The sequence below is a fragment of the Micromesistius poutassou genome, assembly GCF_964030765.1.
Source record: "Micromesistius poutassou genome assembly, chromosome: 18".
Taxonomy (NCBI): domain Eukaryota; kingdom Metazoa; phylum Chordata; class Actinopteri; order Gadiformes; family Gadidae; genus Micromesistius; species Micromesistius poutassou.
This window is the reverse complement of record NC_140288.1, coordinates 3,292,502-3,314,132: the sequence shown is the minus strand read 5'-3', so window position 1 is coordinate 3,314,132 and position 21,631 is coordinate 3,292,502. Positions and strand designations below refer to the sequence as shown.

At 43.7% G+C, this 21,631-nt stretch overlaps 2 protein-coding genes across 5 annotated transcripts in view; one reads left to right on the top strand and one right to left on the bottom strand.

Annotated features, from left to right (window-relative positions):
• Positions 1 to 5,294, bottom strand: part of nedd4l (NEDD4 like E3 ubiquitin protein ligase) — a 47,800-nt gene extending 42,506 nt beyond the window's left edge. For all 4 annotated transcript variants that reach the window (XM_084482815.1, XM_084482814.1, XM_084482817.1 and 1 more), the window contains exons 1-2: positions 4,953 to 5,294; positions 3,084 to 3,157 (exon numbers count right to left, since the gene is read on the bottom strand). In XM_084482815.1, the coding sequence (XP_084338941.1) occupies positions 3,084 to 3,157; positions 4,953 to 4,997 (119 nt within the window). In that variant the 5' untranslated portion in view covers positions 4,998 to 5,294. The remainder of the gene's footprint in view (positions 1 to 3,083; positions 3,158 to 4,952) is intronic.
• A 9,714-nt stretch (positions 5,295 to 15,008) lies between these two features.
• On the top strand, positions 15,009 to 21,226 carry prlra (prolactin receptor a; the record flags this gene model as incomplete). Its single annotated transcript, XM_084483250.1, has 8 exons — positions 15,009 to 15,075; positions 15,546 to 15,681; positions 16,128 to 16,297; positions 17,634 to 17,797; positions 18,986 to 19,127; positions 19,556 to 19,652; positions 19,844 to 19,913; positions 20,114 to 21,226. The coding sequence occupies 8 exons, from the start codon at positions 15,009 to 15,011 to the stop codon at positions 21,224 to 21,226; spliced, it is 1,959 nt and encodes a 652-aa protein (XP_084339376.1).
• Between the last annotated feature and the right edge of the window lie 405 nt (positions 21,227 to 21,631).

Below are 21,631 nucleotides of genomic sequence, written 5' to 3'. Positions count from 1 at the left end.
CTGTTTTGATGGCGTTGGGGCACCCAAATCCAACCTTAATAAATAATACATATCTTGTTTTCCTCCCCTCCCCTGGAGTTAGATACCTTGGCTTTCCTGCGGTACACAGTACTGTATACAGAGCCTATCAAAAAGCTTATCTAGCAAACAGAGTATATTGGGGGGGGAAGGAAGCAATTAGAGAATGAAGTTGGAATCTTATCGATAGCCTCGCCTCTGCAGTTCCGGAGCAACCCGTTTAGGCAGGAAGGACACTTGGAAATTAAAAGGACATTTAGGAAAGGGATTTAGGAATGATTAAAGCAGAGATGCATTTTAAAACCATATTCAGAATGATGTTAATGCCTGCCTTTAACTTTAATATTCAGCCTATTGGATGTGAAGTGATGAGAAAGCAATTAAAGTGAAGCCAATTAGAATGCCTGTGAATGTATATCTATGTATAGAAAGGGCTACAGCTGTGTTATGGAAAATCCGTAAACCATTTCAAAGTCATCCCAAATGGGCAACAGAGCAAGCAGAACGAGCAGGAATTTTTTGTTGACTGAAAACATTTGCATAGGCTTGATTATGGAAAATAATTGCATAGAATTGGATACTCATTACACATTCCTTAATCATTAAGCCTTGCCACAATGGCACAATTGTTGTGGAAGGGGATATTTTAGCAGTACAATAGATTATTAAATAAATTCCGATAGGCAAAGGGCAAACAAAACACATTGTGTCGATATAAACCTGCTACCTTGGTATGGTTTTAAGGTAACAATGGAACATTGTGACAGACTTTTTTTTTTTTTTTACTTCCTTTTGAATTTCTCCCTACATAGTCCAACATTTTCAGTATTTTTCAAATGTTAGGTCATCGTAACATTAGAGTTGCACTTCGACATGAAGACCGACCAAATATCAGCGTTTTACAAACTCTGTATTATCGTATTATCCTTTTACTAGCAAAGGAAACTCCACTATGCGAAACCATGTGAAGGTTTATTTGTCAACATGGAAATTGTCAAAGGCAAACCGGTGTCAAATATCTGCAGCGTCAACAAAGACATAAGCCGTCGATGCTGGTGTTAAAATAGGCCTACATATTTGTTGTGCCTCGATTGTTTGTAATCATCCAAAAGAATACGTTGAGATAAAACGTAACCTAGTGGTCCCTTTGATAACAAATTGGTAGGTTTACTAAAACGCAATAATTAATGCAGTCGAGTGGACCCATGTACTAAGTTACTCATGATTGCCCTCATTATTCTAGCCACACAAGGTCACAAAGGTAGGTTATCGTGAAAGGAAAGACATGAGTCGGGCACACAAATGAAATACCTCCAAAGAAACATCGCTACACTAAAAAAAAAAAAAGGGATGCAGCGATATATTCAGACCAAGTACAAGTACTTACATTCGAGAACTTGCTGGTCGCAAGTACTGATATGATTACTTGTACCATTACAGATCTAGCAATGTGCCTCTCTTTCTGACAGCAAAACATGTAATATGCAACATGATTCTGTTGCTGACATGAATTGTTTGTTCCCTATATAAATGTGACATTTATTTTGATAAGCAATGTGCCTCTGACAGTAAAAAAAATTTAATATACAACATGATGCTGTTGCTGGCATGAGTTGTTTGTTCCCTAAACGTTTATTTTGATAAGCAATGTCTGCCGCTTATATAAGGGTTTGCACGATATAAGCGCTGCGTTATGCAAGTTGTTTTTATTTTGTGGTTGTTTGCCTTTAAAAAAAAAAAAGGCACAAAGGCCTATAAACACAGAGCACTACAGAGTTTAGTTTGGATTAGTTCAGGGTGGAGCCACACGGTTTCCTGACTGCATCAATATGTTTAGACGTTAAGGAAGGTGGAACAAATGAAACATCACTTCAACAAAGGAGAATGAATCAGTGGGCTTTCAGTTTACTGGAACGGGTCAGGCCAACACTCAGATTGCGCACTAAGGAAAGGAGTAACAGATAAATACCATATACCGTATGGATAATACACACCCATCACCGATTTACCCCAATATATAATCACATGTAATAGCATCGCCTGTGATACACTCTGAACGTATTTGCTCGGGCAGAGAAAAGGACAGCTAGGCTGTTCTCAGGGTCCTCCAGCGGGAAGCAGTCGCTGTGGTAACTAAGCTTTGGAGAACAAATAATGACCAGTTCCATGGACATTAATTGTATTGCGTGGTGAATATAGAATGAAGGTTTTAACAGATTTTACTGCGTGTCTGGATTGTTAAAGAAACTGGTACGCCCTCCCAACAAGTTTTTACATACTGTGGCCATAAGCGGAATCGGTTGTGGTTGTATCGGAGTAGTTTTACTAGTATGTGCACATGGGCACAGTATCTGACCGATGCAGAGTACTGGTATCGGTATCAGTGGATCCCTACTAAAAAATATATTATTATGAAATGTTTACGTTGTGTTTGAACTGTGTAACTACCAGCCCCTGGTGAAGTAAGGACAGCATTACTAAATTACCCTGTTTTAAGCTTTCAAATCCAAGATAGGACTACAAAGAATTAAAGTGATAGCCCTTTAAAAAGGCACACAGGCGGCATACTAAAAGCAGCTTGTTATGGTTTGTTATGCCCTCAAGTATTGTCTGTCTAGCCAATGGCAGATATATTGCTCACTCTCGGTGCCATAAACTCATTGTTTCAGAAAGGAACATAGGCTGGTATGGAAGTTAGATTACTGCTGTGTTCATGCCATGTGTGAATCAAACATCCAATTAGCCAACACTCATTGTTCACATATAAGCAGGACGTTATTAACCTGTCCAGTGGGAATCTTACATTACATTTAGCAGACCATTATATAATCAAAAGCGAACTAGAAATTAGGTTGAGAACAATCATATCATACAATACAAATTGGGCGTCAGCGATAGCCAAAGGGGTATCCCTGCGACTTATTTTCAAAACCAAACCAAATTTGTTTGCTCCGATCAAGGGACAAATGCCGCAATGCCCTGCACTGTGTCTTCTGGCCTTGATCTGCTGTTTGTATGTTGTGCCGGTTCGTAGGATGAGAGATTACAAATCGGCTGAGGCTCACCTTGCTCCGATGATGTCCTTCTTAGCCAGGTCGATCCCTGCAATGACTTTAACCCGCAGCACCCTGGTTTCATGCTGCGAAGCAGAAGAAAGGCGTCATGAATCACTCTGGACCAGCACTTCTTCTTAGGATAATCTATACCTGGTTCGCTTCCATTTGTGGTGTTGATCCCAAAGCATAGAAGCATTGGTATGCAATTACATAATATGTTGGTTATGTTTTTTTAGGGCAATTTTTTGGTAATTAATCATTAAATAATTTGGCATTATGGGGATAAATTGTTATATTTAAACTTACGTTGATTCAGGATAAAACAGTACTACAATTATCTTGAGTCATCTCAATATGGAGGTCCAAGATGTACTCTGATGGCCAAGTCCTTCTTTAATAAGTAAGCATGACTTTATTCACTTTGGCTCTACGACTGATTTGGATACATTTTAACTTTATGAATGACATTATATTATACCAATTCATTAGTCTGCTTTTTATGTCAGTTTCTCAACACGCCTTTTAATTTCTAAAAGGTAGGTTTCACAATTTATGCCAGATGAGCAATGATGTAAGGGTTAGGTTGTTGTTATTATGGACTCCAGTCACCCACCGAATGGAAACATCGGTTTCATTCTGTCACACAATCTCACCTGGGTGAGGTGTTTCTTTGTCAGATAAGCCAAATACCAAGTGTCCATTTTCACATTTAATCCTGATCCGTACTATGCTATACCAGTGAGTCAGTTGTCTTGCCTTGAATAAAAACATGGAACTGTGTCTGTGTGATTGTCAAAGCTTTGGTTTGACAAAAGAAAACAGCTGCAGCCTGTTTAAAAGCCCTTGTGTTGTTCAGTAAAAGTATTTATTTTTCATCAATATGGTAGATCTATCTGCATCAGTATTAGCAATGTGGATATGGCATATCCCTGCATAAAACAGTATTCATAAAACCACTTGTATATAATAGTACAAAGCTATGGGTAAAGAAGATATCCATTCCATTCCTATTTGATGGGTACGATCGATTTAATTCCACCATCAACTGTCTTTAACTTTAACTGCATTATGGGCTGCCTTTTCATGTCTGCCTGTTGATATATTGGGTTATTCTCAAAGAAGTGGATTTAGTCTGCTTCTATTGAAAGCACCACCGTTTAGCAAACATGTTACTATGATGCATCAGAATTACAAGGATATAACTACATTGGCCAAAAATTGACCATATATATATATTTAATGGTACTTCATCCTCCTTACTCCTTACGTTATAACAAGAAGTAAACACGGTCATCATAGTGAAGTAGTTAAGCGTTCCGTGTCAAGTCGTACGAGGTAATGGCAAGATCATCTGATCAAACTTGGACCACCTCCTACTCCTCAATTTCATGGACCCCGTCGTACGATGACATGCCCTGAACACGAACAAGGGGCGGGGTGCACCATAACTTCAGTGAAACATTCCCCAGCTGGTGACACTAAAACCCATTTCTGTACATATGATGTGTTGGTCCAACTTGTGCCCAAGTAGGACAATGTTTTTAACACGTCCGTGGCTGCAACACTACAAATTAAGCACGGTCGACCGAGCACCGCTCGTTTAATCTCCTTATTTGAAGGCACGGGGAGGAGACCAATTATTGAATGATCGATGGGAATGGAAGAGTAACGTTGATCAGGCAATGACAACTCTCCATGTCTTCTTACTGGAGTGTCTTACGGTGATCTGGGGGACTATCCCGGGCTAGTAAAGCTAGCTGTAGGTGGGCAGACTGGCTGTGATAAAAAAAAAAAACCCATGAAGTGCAAGAAGAGGAACCTCGTATCATCTCTCCACACCTCGGCTCAACAAAAACCCGTGCTTTGACGTCGCCTTACCTCGTCTTCCGAAACGCCATATATCGGATCTGAATTCGTAGCCATTGAGCCTCAGGTCCCGCTCCGAAGACACGCAAACAAGCGGCTTTTCAAAGCTAGCTAGCTAGCCCTGAACAATAAAGTGTGTGTTTCTCTGCTGCCGTGTGGTGATGGTGGCTCCAGACACAGCGAATCCTGCCAACGAGACACGGTGGTTTGTTGCAGCAACCTACGCGCTGTAATCCTCGCCAGTGCCAGATCGGTGGGGGTGTAAAAACTACACAATGCACACACTCTCCTTCGCGTAGATTCAGACTGTTTGTATTTGGTCAACTCCAAAGCTTGCCCCGAAACGCTGTGACAGTTCACTTCCTTTCACTCGCCCAGCCAAGCGTTTACAGTGCAGTATGATTGATGACATCACTAGCCAACCACGTGGCTCGGTACATTCTTCGGCATTCCAACTGACCAATCAAAGACGCCGAGATATGCTCTCGGATTTTGGGTGTGCGCCGGGTTGATATGATCACATAATTGATCAACAAGCGTTTTGCTGGACTCGTAACGCCGCCTACAGATTGATTTAAAAAAAAATGTCATGCATACGACACATATTCTTCTTTTTAATCTATACAAGCTTATATTATATTTCTTTAGTTTTTTCTGTCTTTATATTGCAATATTTATCTTACGTTCTTACAATAACAGTATAAAGATTCAATAATTTAATTTTATATAATTTTATACACCTATAAAAGCGTTTATGCATTATGTATCAATTAAATTAGAATAGCCCAAAAAAGACTAATTGGAAAGGACCATTACTGTCACATACACATTCCGAGAAGTAGTCAACACTAGGTGTCACTAGATCATCGTTGTTGGCCCAAGAACTTGTCATTCGCGTTGTTAATCGATTCGCTTTCTGACTATTGATTCGTTTATAGAGCGCTCTTTTAGAATAAAAACATGTAGGCCTACTAGCACCCTATTGTACCATCTCGGGGTAGGCTATTTAAGGTAAACGACTGTGCTTCTTAACTGTGGACAAGATGGAGGTCATACAGCATACAATAAGCGAAAGCATATAATCACATAAGGCGTAGGCCTATATTTAAGCATCCCGGTACAAACAGAGGAATTTTGACATATTTCAATAAAAACAAATAGTTGTACGGCATAATAACGCATTGCATGTCTGCCGTTTCGTACACATTTTTTTAATGTTCTATTTATTCAACTGAAGGTAAAACTATTAACATGCAAAACCTCATCAGATTCATTTGTTTCACGTTGATAATCTTAATCTCGAGAGCACTAAAACAATTTCAAAAAGTAGTTTGTGCAGTGTATTATATCGGCATGGACACTATCAAATTCGTTTCGGTGGGATTTGTAATATATATATGTAGCAAAAATGCAGCTGCCAAACAATGCTACCACTTGTGAATGAATATTGCCCACAAGACAAATTTGACCTAAACGTTTTTTTTCTTCCGTCGATAGTGATGACACATTTTTTTTTACATCGTTTGATAACTGAGGGTCGTGGTTTAATGATGGCAACGCAACCCCCTGTCCAGCTTTTTAAAAGTAATTATATTATAGTGCCATAATATCCTTAGAGTTTGAATGCCATTGTGACGATAAAGCCTGCTTCTTCCGTGTGTAATCAATACATACACACATGATACACACATGGTACGGTGTTTATGCACGTGGATGGATGGATGCACCGTGCCTCTCCTCATCTACTAATCCAGAGAACGATGTCCTCCAGCTGTTCTCGTTCCAGATGTTCCAGTGCGCCTGACTGATTCTGCTGTTGAACACTGCCACTTCCCGCTCTCTGTCGCCCCCCCCCCTCTCTCTCTCTCTCTCTCTCTCTTTCTATCTCACTATCTCTCGCTTTCTATCTCTCCCGCTCTCCCCCCCTCTATCCATCTCTCTGTGCCTCTCTCTCTCTCTCTCCCCCTCTCTCCCTCTTTCACTTTATCTGTAGCCATCTCTCTATCTGTCTCTCCCCCCTCTCTCCCTCTTTCGCTTTCTCTGTAGCCATCTCTCTCTCTCTCTCTCTCTCTCTCTCTCTCTCTCTCTCTCTCTCTGTCTGTCTGTCTCTCTCTCTCTCTCTCTCCCTCTCTCTCTCTAGATAAGTTGTTTCCCTCCACAGGGATTTAAAGGTTACAAGGAGTAGGCTGACGACTTATTGTTTGAGGTGAACTTCTAAAGCTTGGCCCGAACAAGGGGAAATTGTCTGAAGCGAAATCATAAAAATATGGAAAAAAAGAAAGATCTGAACAGAATTCTCACTTTAATTCTATAACATATATATATATATATATATATATATATATATATATATATATATATATATATATATATATATATATATATATATATATATATATATAGCTATATTAGCTGTCAAAAATTGTCATAATTAAAGGACTAAAATGTCATTATGATTATTTACTCCAGCCAAAGTTAATAAGATAATGCCATAATAATATGCCAATTCGTGGTTTTAAATGTAAGAGAGGAGGAGGAGGAGGAGGAGGAGGAGGAGGAGGAGGGTTGGGGGGGGGGACATAAACATACCGTGGAAACCACAGTATGTTTACAGCTCCCAATAAGAGGCACTTGAGCCAGAATAAACACAATGCTTTCGTAGATATTTGTTCACAAGGACATTGAGTAAAAGTCCCTTAGGTATGAACGAACATGTACACCGTGGTTGCATTGTGGAAAGAATCTTCCTGCTGTATAAAGCTAAGTGAGCACACATTGTGCTTGGTAAAATAAACCAATATCAATATAACTATCAATGAATAATCAACCAATCCAGGATTTGCCTTTGACGTGAGGCACTTTCTTGTCCCAGTAATTGAAAACATCCTCTTCATGTTATATTTGTTTGGTCATTTATTTTCTTTGTCATAAGGAAGTTCCGTATTCATATCAACATAAGTTATCCCAGTTAGTTTCTATATAATATTGCAACAACAATGTACACATGCACATCCACATCAAGCAGGTGAGAAAATTAAATCAAATGCGCGAAAACTCATAATCTATCGCAGTGATCGATCAGGGAATCCCGAAGCCGTCATGGCTTTTGCATTGCTTCTATTGGTTGACACCTTTCGTTGGCACTTCGTCGCAATGGAAAGCTGGCACTGCGAGACTAGTAGGAGAGCCATCTAGCGTTCCCCAGAAGTTATTTTAGGCCTACTTTGTGACAAATATAGGTGTAGGTAGCATGTTTGTTAATCTGTTTATTTTTGAAGAAAGGTGAAGCTACTTTACTATACCGCTTACTGTAGCTATATACTTTGAACATGCATACATTGCCATTAAAAAACAAGGTTAAACTTTTTGTTTAATCTCCGCAGAAGCACCAAACGCACACGCAACTGCCTAATCGTGTCACATACATGATACAAAACTGCTTAATTAACTTACTGTGGGCGTGTTTCAACATACTTTGACCCAGTGATTAAGTAGGCTACCGAAACCTCCAGATTACTTAAATGTACACACTTGATTGTTGAGGTAAAAATGGAATAAACTTGGAATATGGAATAAACAAGTATCGGACATGACCATATGAAGTTGTTTGTTTTTATTATTTAAACCAATGAGAGGATGGAAAGACATCGTGGGCGGGGTTATCTCGGAGCCCAACCTGCTATGTGCCAGCAGGTTCGCTCCGGCAGCCAGGTTCACTTCACACAGCATGAGTCGCCATGGTTACTGACGTAACTGAGAGCAGGCAAAGCTCTGTATCCGAAATAGAAAATTCTGTCGTTCTCTGAACTCTGGCGGGGAACCTGGAGGTCCGGGTCCTTCATCTTGACACCGGGGTCCAGGGAACCAACGACAGCGAGCGGAAGCTGCTGGGATCTTTCAAAGAATGAGCGCGCGAGACGCCGCCGCCGCGCCTCCGGTCACCTCGCGCCCAACGAACCGCTTCTACTGGTCGGAAAAGTAACTTTTCAGCAGTGCGCGTGGCAAAGCCTGACATTCCCATACACCAAACAAGGTCTGCTCAGCTAATGAACAAAGGTGAGAAATATTGAAAAATATGATTGACGGTCGCTTTGGATAAAAGCGTCTGCTAATTGCAGTAAAAGTAACGAACGGTGAGGGAGACGGCTGATCCGTTTGTTGTTGCCAAATGTCCACACTTCATTGCACCTGTCAATAGCTCAAGTCGTGGCTGTCTTGCATTTGGATGTTTTAGGGACAATGGACCGTTTCCACAGAGCGTCAAAAGTATGGCGATGTCACCTCCTGTTTGTTGTTTTCACATTAGATGAGGTTTTTATATATGTCCGTCGCAGCAGCAGCTCGGTCCATGTATATTTTTTGTTCACCAAGTTGTGTCCACATTGCCAGACCTATTGAACGGGGCCATGATTAATGTTATGGTTTTCACTTGTGTCTATCCAACTGAGAAAGGGTCTCATTCATCTGGCCCTCTTTCTTTTTTTTAAGGATTATAACAGAAGGCTATTTTTTGTCACCATGTTTACTTTTGCAGCCAAAATGGAGCACATTTATACACTAAACCCGGTTTAGTGACCATATATAGATGTCCATGGGATGCATTGCGATGTTGTAGATGGTTTCACTGGATTGCATGGGTTTTAAACGTATCTCTGCTTCCCTGATGTCAGACTTATGGAGAGGTCATTGTCTTTAGGCCTATGGTTAAGCTTGTTAGTTCAATAGGGCTACTGGATGTGCTCTGCCCAGCTCACTTTGCTATCTGAGGCCATATACAGTATATGCCAGTGGTTGACTGTAGTAGAGTAGTTATACCGTATGATAATAAACTGTTCACCATATCCATGTTTTGGAAGATAAATTGTGGTCAAATTAGTAACATTTTGGAAGAACACCCGTTCCCTTCCAACTCAACTAGGCTTAATGTGTGGTTTCTCATTGGACTCCAATAATGTTTTCATAAAATGGTATGATTCAGAAAACATTCAATGCCATACATTATTTTTATAGTGCCCAGATGAACAACAAAAAACACAAGCTCACAAGCTCGGACACGGTTTGAGAAAACATAGATACAGCCATCTTGACATGTCTTTTTTATTGGAGTTTAACAGCAACATGCTCAGGACCAAGATACATATAATCCACGCAAAAGTACACAAGTGTATACAAGTATATAATTATCAAGAACAAAGGACATAGATATATTGTTTCTTATCTCTGCTTTATTGATTAGTTTGTGCCTTTTTTCATGTGTCCTTGCCTATTTTGATGTGATGTGATGTTGCAATGTACAAGCCATATACCGGTACCTTATTTTTCTACATTTGATGAATGCAGAAATTAAATGAGTTGTACAGTGACAAGCACATCTATTACATGAACAGATCTTTATGTTGGTTTATATACACACTGACCTTGGGAAGATGCAGTTGTGGCAACAACAGGGGACTGCTATGCCAGTGATCAAACCGGTTTTCTGGATACAGAGAAGTGTTTGTAGTTAGTTGGATCAGAGCACAGGTAAGCCTTCTCATTCAGTCTCATGTTTGTAATCCTACTTGATTGTTATTGTCAAGGCCCTGATTCGGGGAACAATTGATGGAAACGGATAGGACATTTGGAAACAAGTTGATTAGTGTGAGTTTGATTTAAAATTATGAAAGAAAGTGATATGTTCATGCCAACCACAGTGTCAATTACATAGAGCTTGAAGTTGATGAGCAGTTTATGTTCAATTACATTATATCGATTTCTAAACTGCCCATTTTATTCCTATTGATATCACTGTAGTGATTGGAAGATTCATATTTTTGCCCTTTTTATTTTTTGGGGGTATTTCTCCTGCTATTCTCAAACAACAATCAGTCACACCTTTTGATGTCCGATTCATTTGTTAAACTGTAAGATTGAAGGTTGATTTTTGGGTGCAGCTTGTGTTTTATGCCCTTCTCGGTGTTGGTTTTCACCCTCTGCGACTTCCACATTGCTTGTGGTTTCCTTGACAGATAGTTTATACAATTCTTGTGAATAATAAGAAGGATGTAATAACAAATAATAAGGATGTTGTTTGTCGTTGGAAATGTTTTGAACTCTTACTTGGCAACATGGCTTAAGTGACATGGCTTGAGTGACATGGCGATGCATCTCCCTTTGAAGCAGACGCCCTATGTGCTAAAGAAATTCTGCCTAGGTTCATCGACTAATGGAATAGAAGGACTACTAAAAAACAAGATAGCCTGCCAATTAATGATTTCTGTCTACTGCAATTAAGACATTGTTGAAAATTGTTCAGGTTAGCTTAGATATATGTTTTGTGTATAATCAGACAACCAAAATACCAAGTAGGGCTGGCAAGTGCAGGGGATCTAAAAAAAATTGGAAATGCCTAAATATTATTACAAATTTGGCGGGAAACGTATATTATACATATTGTATATATATTATACTTATTATACAGTATATTAAAGAATACAAACATTGGCTTTCATCGACTTATGTTGTTTTTTCTTGTCCTATAAGAAAGCAATGTTTTTTTACCATGCATATACTGTTTACAAGCCTTTTTTAATAAACGTTTGCATCTCTCTGTACCCGCACATTCTCAGCTTAGCAGCTTATTCCCAGGGGCCATTGGTTATGTAAGATGGCTATATTCAGAGAGAGCTAATCCTGCGCTTCAACCCTAAGGCCAATTATCAGATCATCGTGATGTTGAAATGAAGGCTAGTCGTCCGACTTGCCTTCCTCTAGATTGCCACTTCCTCTAGATTGCCGCTTCCTCTAGAATGGTGCTTCCTCTACTAGACTTCTGGCTCCTCTAGAATGGTGCTTCCTCTACTAGACTTCTGGCTCCTCTAGAATGGTGCTTCCTCTACTAGACTTCTGGCTCCTCTAGAATGGTGCTTCCTCGTTCAACCTGTGGTACGCGTACCGCTGGTGGTGCACGAGGGTACTGCAGGGGGGGACGTCACATTTGATTCTTGAAAGACTCATTACAATAATATAATTGTTTTGAAAAAAAGGTTGAACATTGTTCAGTGAATATAGTATTATGGCTTATTTATAAAATGGTGGTAGTTTGTGCATTCTGTCATAAGTTTCCCATTGCAATGATTACCATTGATTTGTGTTTACAAAATAAACACACTGGGGGCATAAGCAGCGTTGCATAAGCATATTTTCCCTCCACTGTTTCCCACTGGCCATGGCCTTCTTCCAGTTATAACTGTGTCACTCTTTGCTCATCCTCTGCATGTGTGTTTACATGTTTTGACCCTTTGAATATAAGTTCTTCCTCAGAGAGGTATTGATGAAAATGTTGTGGTAAACCTCAAGTCAAAGGTTGGGAACCACTGATTTTGTCAGCAAGGGGATTTAGACAACAAGACAAGTAATAAGACCACATGACACAACAAAATAAAACAATCCCAAATGAAAACCGAGCTTCTCTTACTGTACGGTCAGCATTTTGAACCAAGTTCAATGATTTATCCTTCGGGGCCTCCTTCAATTAGCCAGTTAAGTAGAATTGTCAGTGGATCACATATTGCTAGGCTAACGCTATGCTCTGCATTCCAATAAAAGTTTAAAGAATAGTCTATAACCTGACCAGTCTTATTCGGCAAGATCACTTTTAGTGAGTCATATTTGTATAAACTAAGCAATATAACCATATTGTACCATATTGTCAGTTTGTGAATTGTGTTCTGTAAATCTGCCAAGGTTGAAGAACAATGTGCATGTGTTGAGTTGACAATGTTTTATTATAGGCTATTGTATCTTTGATTGGACCTGTTGATCTGATATGAATAGTGAAATTATACCCGGATCTTTTTGAAGTTTAGTGCTGATAAGATTAGTTGATAATCAATCGTTGAGTCATATAGCACAAATACAACACACAGCTCATAGCTTCATATTGTCTTTTTTAACACCCTTCAGAAGGGTCGCAGTTATGTTAAAACGTTGTCTGCATGCTGCTTTAGTGGTGTTAGTAGACCTCATATAATTGAAGTTTGTTCTTGTGTTGTTACTGGACAGCAATCTAGTATAGTGTCCTGCTCTGCTTTGGTTTACTGGATTTAGACATTTTTAAATCCAGTAAATTGCCCTGTGTCAGGTACGGTCAGTTGTTATATTCCATCATATTCGGTTGTGACCTAGGGTTGTGTAAGCTAAGTTAACTTGCACATAGGGTTGAATTAATCTTAAAACTAGTGTACGTTTAAGAGTACTTATTATTTACACAGTTAAGGATTCAGTTTAGATGGTTTTGCTAATCTCCTAGCTTGGTTTTGCTAATCCCCCCCAAATGGAAATGTTCTCTCTTCCCCTTGCATCACTTCACTCCTTCTTCTCTTAAATCACTGTAACTTACAACTTGGTTGAATTGAACATTGCTGAGCTCTCAGGGAATTCTTGAAGGAATGAGATGTCCTCATTTTGAACACCTGTTCCCCCTGGTACCCTGGTACTTCTGTGACTTCAACATCCACACAGAGTCCACGGTCAAAATCTCAACTGTTGACTGTCTGCTATCCTCCCTTTGCTCATTTTATTTTGCACTTGCATGAGTAGTTGTTTTGAGAGTATTACAAAATAATAGACCATAACAACACCATGCGGTACTTTAGGTGGACGGTTCTGTACGGCAGGAATGAAGGCAGAATGTCATGAAGGGAAATGTAACGCTTCTCAAATGTTATCAAAGAATATGCCCAGAAATCACACGTTTCACTATACCTCTAACTACCCGTGGATTGTGTGTGGGTTGAGGGTGTTCATCATCATGCTCATATGGCATTCTGCACCCCTGGTATTCTGCAACCCTGAGCACCTAAGGCAAGCTTGATTGGGATTAGAGCGGGTCCCCGGGGTTAAATCCGTGTCAACGGACACTCATAACAACGATCTAAAACCCCCATTAAGTAAGACGAGTGAGACAAGCAGCGGGGCCAGTCGACTAGTGACGTCTCTATCCCCGTCCCCCTCTCCCCCTTACTTTCACCTCCCCTTAAACTCAACAAGTCTATCCACCTCTCTCTCCTTCACCATCTCCTCATTCTCCCCCGTTATCTCTCACTCTCTCGGGGGATCTGAAGTCCTTTTCTTACCCATGGCATGGGCTCTGGAAAACGTAGCAGTCTGTGGATCGCTCACGTGGTGCGTCGCCGCGTGAGCAGATCCACAGATCCGAGGTCAGAACTTAGAGCCACGCACCACAGCCAGCAGGGGGTTAGGCCGGCCAGGATCCTCCTCCTCCTACTGTATTGCCTTCTGTCGTCCACTAAGCCCTGATTTCAGGGCTTAGTGGACAGTCCAGCTGGTGGGGCGAGAGAGGGAGAGCGGGAGGGAGGGAAGGAGAGGGACAGAGAGAGAGAGAGAGAGAGAGAGAGAAGGATGTAAGGAAGGAGTGAGAGAGAGGGATAGATAGAGGGAGAGCAGGAGAAAGGAGAGAGAGGTGAGTGAGAAAAGAGGGGAGGGAGAGACAAGTGAGAGAGGGAGGGAGGGGAGAGAGAGAGAGGGTGAGGGGGGACGAGAGAGTGGGGCTAGAGAGATTGAGGTTTTGATTAATCCTTAGTAGTGTATACAAGGGGAAGTGATCTTGCTGTATTCAATTCCTCAGGCCAATTTCACTCAGTTCGACAAGTATTGCATTACATTTTCTTTGCCTGTCTATTATGATACAAAATTACTTATGGTATTAACTGTGAAAAGTAGGACATGTATTATAAGTAGTAACCTGTAAGGACCTTATATGGTTTTGTTCAGATTTAATTATATTGATATCTATAGCAGGACAGAGCACTGACAATGTTATACTAACATAATACAATTATAAACGTTATCATCACCTATAACAAATCGATTGACAATTAAAGTCCCAATTTCCTCTTTGTTTGAGTTTGTCCTCTTTCTTATTGTGACCACACACCTCGGGTTGAGTATCAACCACCACAAATCGTTGTGTTGCCATCAACAGGAGGCGTTACCATTTCAGGTACTCTCGTGTTCCTAAACCCAACACCTTGTTTCTCTTTTTTCACAGTGTGAAACGGCACCACGATGGGGAGAGCAGTCAGGGCCGTGCTGTTTTTCCTGACGCTGGTGACAATGGCCACCAGCGACACGGGTAACGAAACACAGGGTGTTTATCACCCTAACGATAGACTGAAGGTCAGGAACCTATGATAGTGGACTGGAGCCATGCTTGGCCCTTTTGGTGATAGTAGAAGGCCATCCTACAGACTAAAATAGGCTCTAATCTACAATCTGACAATATATTGTAGGTTAAATGTAATGTTAGTCACAGCTGTCATCCCAGTGTTTCTGGAGTACAATTTTCATTTGACCATGTTACAAAGTTGGGGTCTTTTTTTTTTAGGTCAAATTCAACAACATACATATACCAAAATACCGTAATCTAAAACCTGAATAGATAACATGACATCACGGAAAAAGTAATTCTTTCCATCCTAAATGGTCCTGACTTTTTTTTGTTGACATCCCCCCCCCCCCGTGACATGTGTAATAATACGTCAGTGGCTTATCAATCATCCATTCTCCTCCCCCTTGCCTTCCACCTGGTGGCCGCTACCCCAGACTACAGCCCCCCCGGGAGGCCCACTCTGACCAGCTGCCTGTCCCGGGACAAGGAGACCTTCACCTGCTGGTGGGCCCCCAGCGACGGGGACGACCCCCAGCGGACCGCCTACGCTCTGTACTACCTCAAGGAGAGGTCAGTGACTCACACTCCCCGGTCACACGTCCGCTCTGTGTTGGCGCAGATTTCGTTTTTTGTTTGTTGTTGTTGTTGTTGTGGAGAATAGTTCCGGAATGGTTTGTCGGGTGGTCCTCCAGAGTGTAAACATAGAGACGTAAAAACAATTAACAAGTAAATCATTTATTATATTGCAACATGAAAAATGTACAATTTACGAATTGTGAAATTCAGGCGACGACTCGACTTAACGTAACGTGACATTCGCTCCCCAATAAGCCGTCGTAATTAAACGCACACCATCTTGTATTTCCTTGGCGCGCCATTTTCCGATCAAACTTCACTCACTTACTAATTCTCCCAAAAATGAATCCACGCGGAGAAATTGTTCTCTTCCCGCAAACACACAACCGAAACAGTGAATTAACTTCATTCCATTTTCTGTTTTTTTCCCCCCCCCACAGTTCCGACGTGGTGTACGCGTGCCCCGACTACCGCACTGCGGGGGCGAACTCGTGTTACTTCAACAAAAACAACACGTCCATCTGGGTGAACTACAACATCACCGTGGCGGCCACCAACGCCCACGGCAGCAACTTCTCGGAGCCGGTGGTCGTAGACGTGGCCTATATCGGTGAGCGATCTCATAACACACACACACACACACACACACACACACACACACACCCACCGGTGTGCGGTTTTCTTGTTTGGCGACACACTGTCCAGCCAATCATGTCCTGCCACACGGTCGCGGGACACACACACCCATGACCGGTCCACTTTAGCTGGCCGTTGTTGTCTGCACCACATCGCAATTATACGCCATCCATCTTACATAGAACTATTATATTTACTGTGGTGTGTGTGTGGTTGATGGCTGGTTGAAGCAGCCCCACTCAGTCAAATCAGCTTGACTCGGCTTGGATGAGGCTGCTTAAACCAGCCGTCAGCAACACACACTCCACATAAACGTTTAGCCTCCTCGACGCAGCGCCGTGAGGCCGGCATTGTCTTCTATATAGCCGGCTCAGTGTGGAAATAGCCTCAAGGATCAGTGGATGTCCACTCAAACGTTGAGGCTTGGTTTGTCTTGAATCGCCATGCGCTTGTTGCCATAACCAACTGAATGGTGTTGTCTGAAGAGATGGACGCATTCAAAAAGTTCTCTAGCCTTACGTAGTTTTGAACTTTATAAACATTTACTAAACATCCAACAAATAAGTTTGGCCTTGAAACAGAGACGATTAACTGACATTTGATTTAATCATTTGTTGTTTATGACAGTAACATTCACAGACAGTAACAATATTAACATTGTTATGTTGATATTGTGAAGTATACAAAACACTATTACACTATGAGAAATGTTCTCATAATAATCACAGTCAAGTCAAGTCCCCCGTGCAACACATTGCCTGTATCTCACACACTGTCCCCCTTTTTGTCCCCCTCCTGTCTCACACTGGCTTAAGGCTTAGTTATGGTCCCACGTCGACGCAACGCAATGACCGCGCAGACACTTTGCAGAGTCGTGAACCTGTTTTGGTTCTCCGTCGGCTTTTAGTTAGCGGACCAATCAGAGTACTTGCTCCTGCGTCGTTAAAGGAAGTTTAAGCATTATCTTGCAGAGTCAACGAAGGCCTACATTCTGGGGGACATCCGTGTGTTACTCATTTACACCTCTTGCCAACCCCAGAGATGAGCCTTGGTTACTCAACTGAGTCCAGGTTGACCCCTAAAAGCCCTAAACCCCTTTATAGTTCTTTGCAAACCAGCTCGTGTTTTGATGTTGCTTTTACTTTTGTGTTTATGCATGACACTCTGCTCCATCCCCTACTCTCACACTGTGTCCCCCTACTCTGTCGCCCCACTCTGTCTCACTGCCCCCCCCCCACGCTGTCTCACTGTGTCCCCCCCCCACGCTGTCTCACTGTGTCCCCCTACTGTGTCCCCCCCCCCCCCCCCAGTCCAGCCCCACACCCCGGAGAACTTGACGGTGGTCGTGCTGGAGGACAAGGACGGGACCTTCTTCCGGGTGTCGTGGGAGCCCCCCCGCAAGGCCGACACACGCTCCGGCTGGATCACGCTCATCTACCAGCTGCGCGCCCGGCTGGACGGGGCGGAGTGGGAGGTGATCTATGACCTGTTGTGTTTGATGTGTCTGTTGTGTCCTAAAGCTTTGCAGCCTGGCTATTGCCAGACCAATTGCCGGACCAAAATGACAGCAGCCCTCCCCAGACCCAAGCTCAATCGTAGATCGCACGTTGGGTCTGGGGAGGCTGCTGTCATTTTCTGCAGCACAAGAGGCGTGATCAACGGGGGCCTAGTTCAACTGACTTTGTCCGCAATTGGCTGCTTGCCGTCACTTCCCTGTCGTCATTGTGTTAAACCAGCCAATAGCGCGCCCAGGGGGAGAAGCCATCTTGGCGATTGGCTCCTGTAAAAAAACGCATCAGAAGCAGAAAGAAATGTATCGCTCTTCTCCAGGGCCCTGCTGCAGGGCGAATTCAAATCACAGGCAGAATGGGCTGGGGGGTACCCAGTCTGAATGCTTTGGCTACCGCAGGTCTCCTGACTCCTTTTCCCCCCGCAGTCCGATTCAGTACGGCCCAAGTCACCCAACACCCAACCATAGATGCTTTCCGTTGAACTCACGTTATACTACGGCTCATTATTGATAGTCTAGTGGCCTGAGCGTTTAAGAGGAAGCTGAGGTGTACGTCTATAATAACAGCATTGCGCGACTGTTTCCCAGTGACGGCCGAAGCGAACAACTGGATGAGAAACCCTGTTCAGCATCGAACCCTCTGAAATGCCCAAGGAATTCGCAACACAGCGACCCTGACCTTGCAATTTCAGAGAAGGCTGTGCGTGTGTTTGAATGAAATACAGTTGTTATTGTTAATGTTGTCACTTTGTGTGTGTGTGTGTGTGTGTGTGTGTGTGTGTGTGTGGGTTTGGCGGCCCCTTTCCCCATTGTATGAGAGCTGTGTGAAAGAGTTTGTACAGCTGGTACAAAACAGTACAGAACAGAACAGTTAACAAAACATTATTATTATTTTTAAAGGCATGAATGTGCCTCCTGCGTTGAATAGGGCCGGCCTCCGCTACTGCATTGTTCTATTTTATAAAATCGTCATCGTCATCTCATCATGGTGGTACTTGGAGGGACAAATATTTTCTGAGGTGGTACGCATTATAAAAAGTTTCGTATATATGCTCTATAATATCGATTTTTCCTCATCACGCAATAAAACGCAGATGCAGTATTTGCCGTTTAACTGGATATGCGTTCTGCGGTCTCTCTTTAACCCCATAGGAGCACTTTGCCGGGCAGCAGAAGATGTTCAACATCTTCAGCCTGCGTTCAGGTGGGACCTACCTGATCCAGGTGCGCTGTAAGCCCATCCACGGCTTCTGGAGCGAGTGGAGCCCCTCTGTCAACGTCACCGCCCCGTATGGTAAGGACCAGCAGCCCACTGGTGGACCCGGGCGCTCTTATCCAAAGCGAACTGACACTGAATTCACATACGTGTTGTTGTTGAGAAGCAGGTCAGGGGTCAGGCACCATGCCGGGGGAGGGGGCACCTGCAGGTAGGCTGCAGGTATTGGGGATCGCAGTTTAACGCTGATGCAGTCTAGTTTTCGAGTCTTGGGTGTTTTACTCCCAGCTGAAATGGTTCTGGATTCAAATCCCAATGTCGAGGCCTAAGCCCTACCTGCTCCGGAATGACGATGATCTACAAAAAAAGATTCACTGTGGGACCTTTTGGATAAAAAACATGTGCTGAATAGTATAGTAAATATAATGAAACAATGCCCGGAAACCTAAGACGATGGAAAATCCTGCACCATTAACTGTGTGTTTGCGTGTGTGCGTGTGTTTCAGCCCTTCCTCAGGAGAGCTCCATGTGGATCATCATTGCGTTCTTCTCGGCCCTCATCTTCCTCATCCTCACCTGGATCCTGAACGTGAAAAGCCGCAGGTGAGCGAGAACAGCCATGTCACGACAATTCAACAATTCAACAACATGTTTCATTTTTTATTTAACAGTAAAAAATAAAAAAACGACTCACCCTCACAGTTCACAAGCAGTCAGGCTGCTCGGGGAATGGATTCTAAGGAGAACATTGTACTCATGCGTATGTGTTTTTGTCTTTTTCTCCCAACTTCAAGTGTGAAGCATTGCCTTTTCCCTCCGGTTCCAGGGCCAAAGATAAGAGGCTTGGACATACAGCTCTTGAAGGTAAATTGGTGGTTCTCACGATGTATCGATGTATTGATCGTAGCTCTGTTTTTTATGACTCACGAAAAAAGCTAAACATGAGAATTAAATCCAAAGGGTTGTTAAACATCATTTTGTTGTTGTTGCTAATGGCACTCACTCTCTCTCTCTCTGTCTTTCTGTCGTTCGACCTTTCCTCCACCCCCCACTCCCTCCTCCAGAACGGCAGATCGGAGGAGTTTTTCAATGCCCTGGTGGTCCCGGGCCTCCCCGCCGTGTCCCACCCCAACTACGAAGACCTGCTGGTGTACCTGGAGGTCAGCGGCCGCGACGACCAGGAGCTCCTGCTGGCCGACGCCACCGCCACCGCCACCGCCACCGCCACCAAGGGCGGGAAGTCGCCCAACTCCCCGTCCGACAGCGACTCCGGCCACGGCAGCTGCGATAGCCACATGCTCCTGACGGAGAAGTGTGGGGAAGGGGACGCGGTGAAGGAGGAGGAGGAGGAGGACGGGGAGGCGGTGGGGAGGAGTGCTAGGGGGAAGCAACGGTGGGAGAGGAGGGGGAGCTGGGAGAGCAACAAGAAGGAGGAGGAGGACGAAGACCAAGAAATGACGGCGGGACGGGTGAAGACGTGGCCGTCCGTCTTCACGCCGCCGGACGATTACGCCGGCTCCAAGGCGCTGGACCCCGGCGGCGCGCCGGGCCGGGCGGCCGGGCTGCACTGCTCCTCCGTCCCCTCCTTCCCTCCGCCGCCGCCGACCGCCGTGACCGCACCCTCCCCCTCGGGCCTCGGCGCCCGGGAGGAGCGGCTTCACCGGCAGCCGTACTCCCGCAGCGAGAGCAGAATCCAGAGCCTGGAGCCCAAGCAGCATCGACGGCAGGGGGGAGGGAAGACGCCGGCCCAGCCCGGCTCCCGCTCCCCCTCCTCCCCCCGGGCCACGGAGTACGTGGAGGTGCAGCGGGTGAATCGGGAGAACATGATGGTGCTGCGGCCCCTGTGCTCGGCCCGGGGGGAGGAGGACTACAGCCGGGTGAAAGGGCTGAACTGTGGCGACGTGCTCCTGCTGCAGAGATCCGTGGACGCAGAGACAGAGGTGGTGGTGGTGGTGGGGGAGGAAGGGCAGCAGGAGGAGGAGGAGGAGGAGGAGGAGGAGGAGGAGTACCCTTCTGACGTGCAAGAGAAGAACTCTTTGTCGGCTGTTCAGAGCCAGATGATGGGGACCGGCAAGCCCTCTGTGGGTCTGCCCACTGCCGTGTCGCGGCAGGGGGACGTGATCCTCGCAGCCAACGGGTACGTGGACACGGCGGTGGCCATGATGCCCACGCGCTAGGTGCTAGTGGAGCCCCGCGAGCTGGCCGGGGCAGCCCCCTGAGCTAGCTAAGACCCACAGTGAGGTTTCCACTTAAGGACTACGAATGGATCTGCTCCCAGTAGGTCGACACACAAGGCAATTGCGTCGTTGTATATATTCTTTCATATGTTTTTATCGGTTTTCTTTTCATTTTTTTCGTTGATTTGATTTAATTTAATTTATTCCGGAGCAATCTACTTTCATTTAAAAAAAAAAGACTTCATGATTTCATAAAAATATTTATTTATTAAAGAATCATTATTTTGCTAAATTATGTGGTTTTGAATGTAATGTGACTACTGATTGTACTGTGTATATAATATAATTCATCCGCTGACGACAAGCTTGCTTTCACATTTTTCTATATGTCGGTGTGGAAGAAAT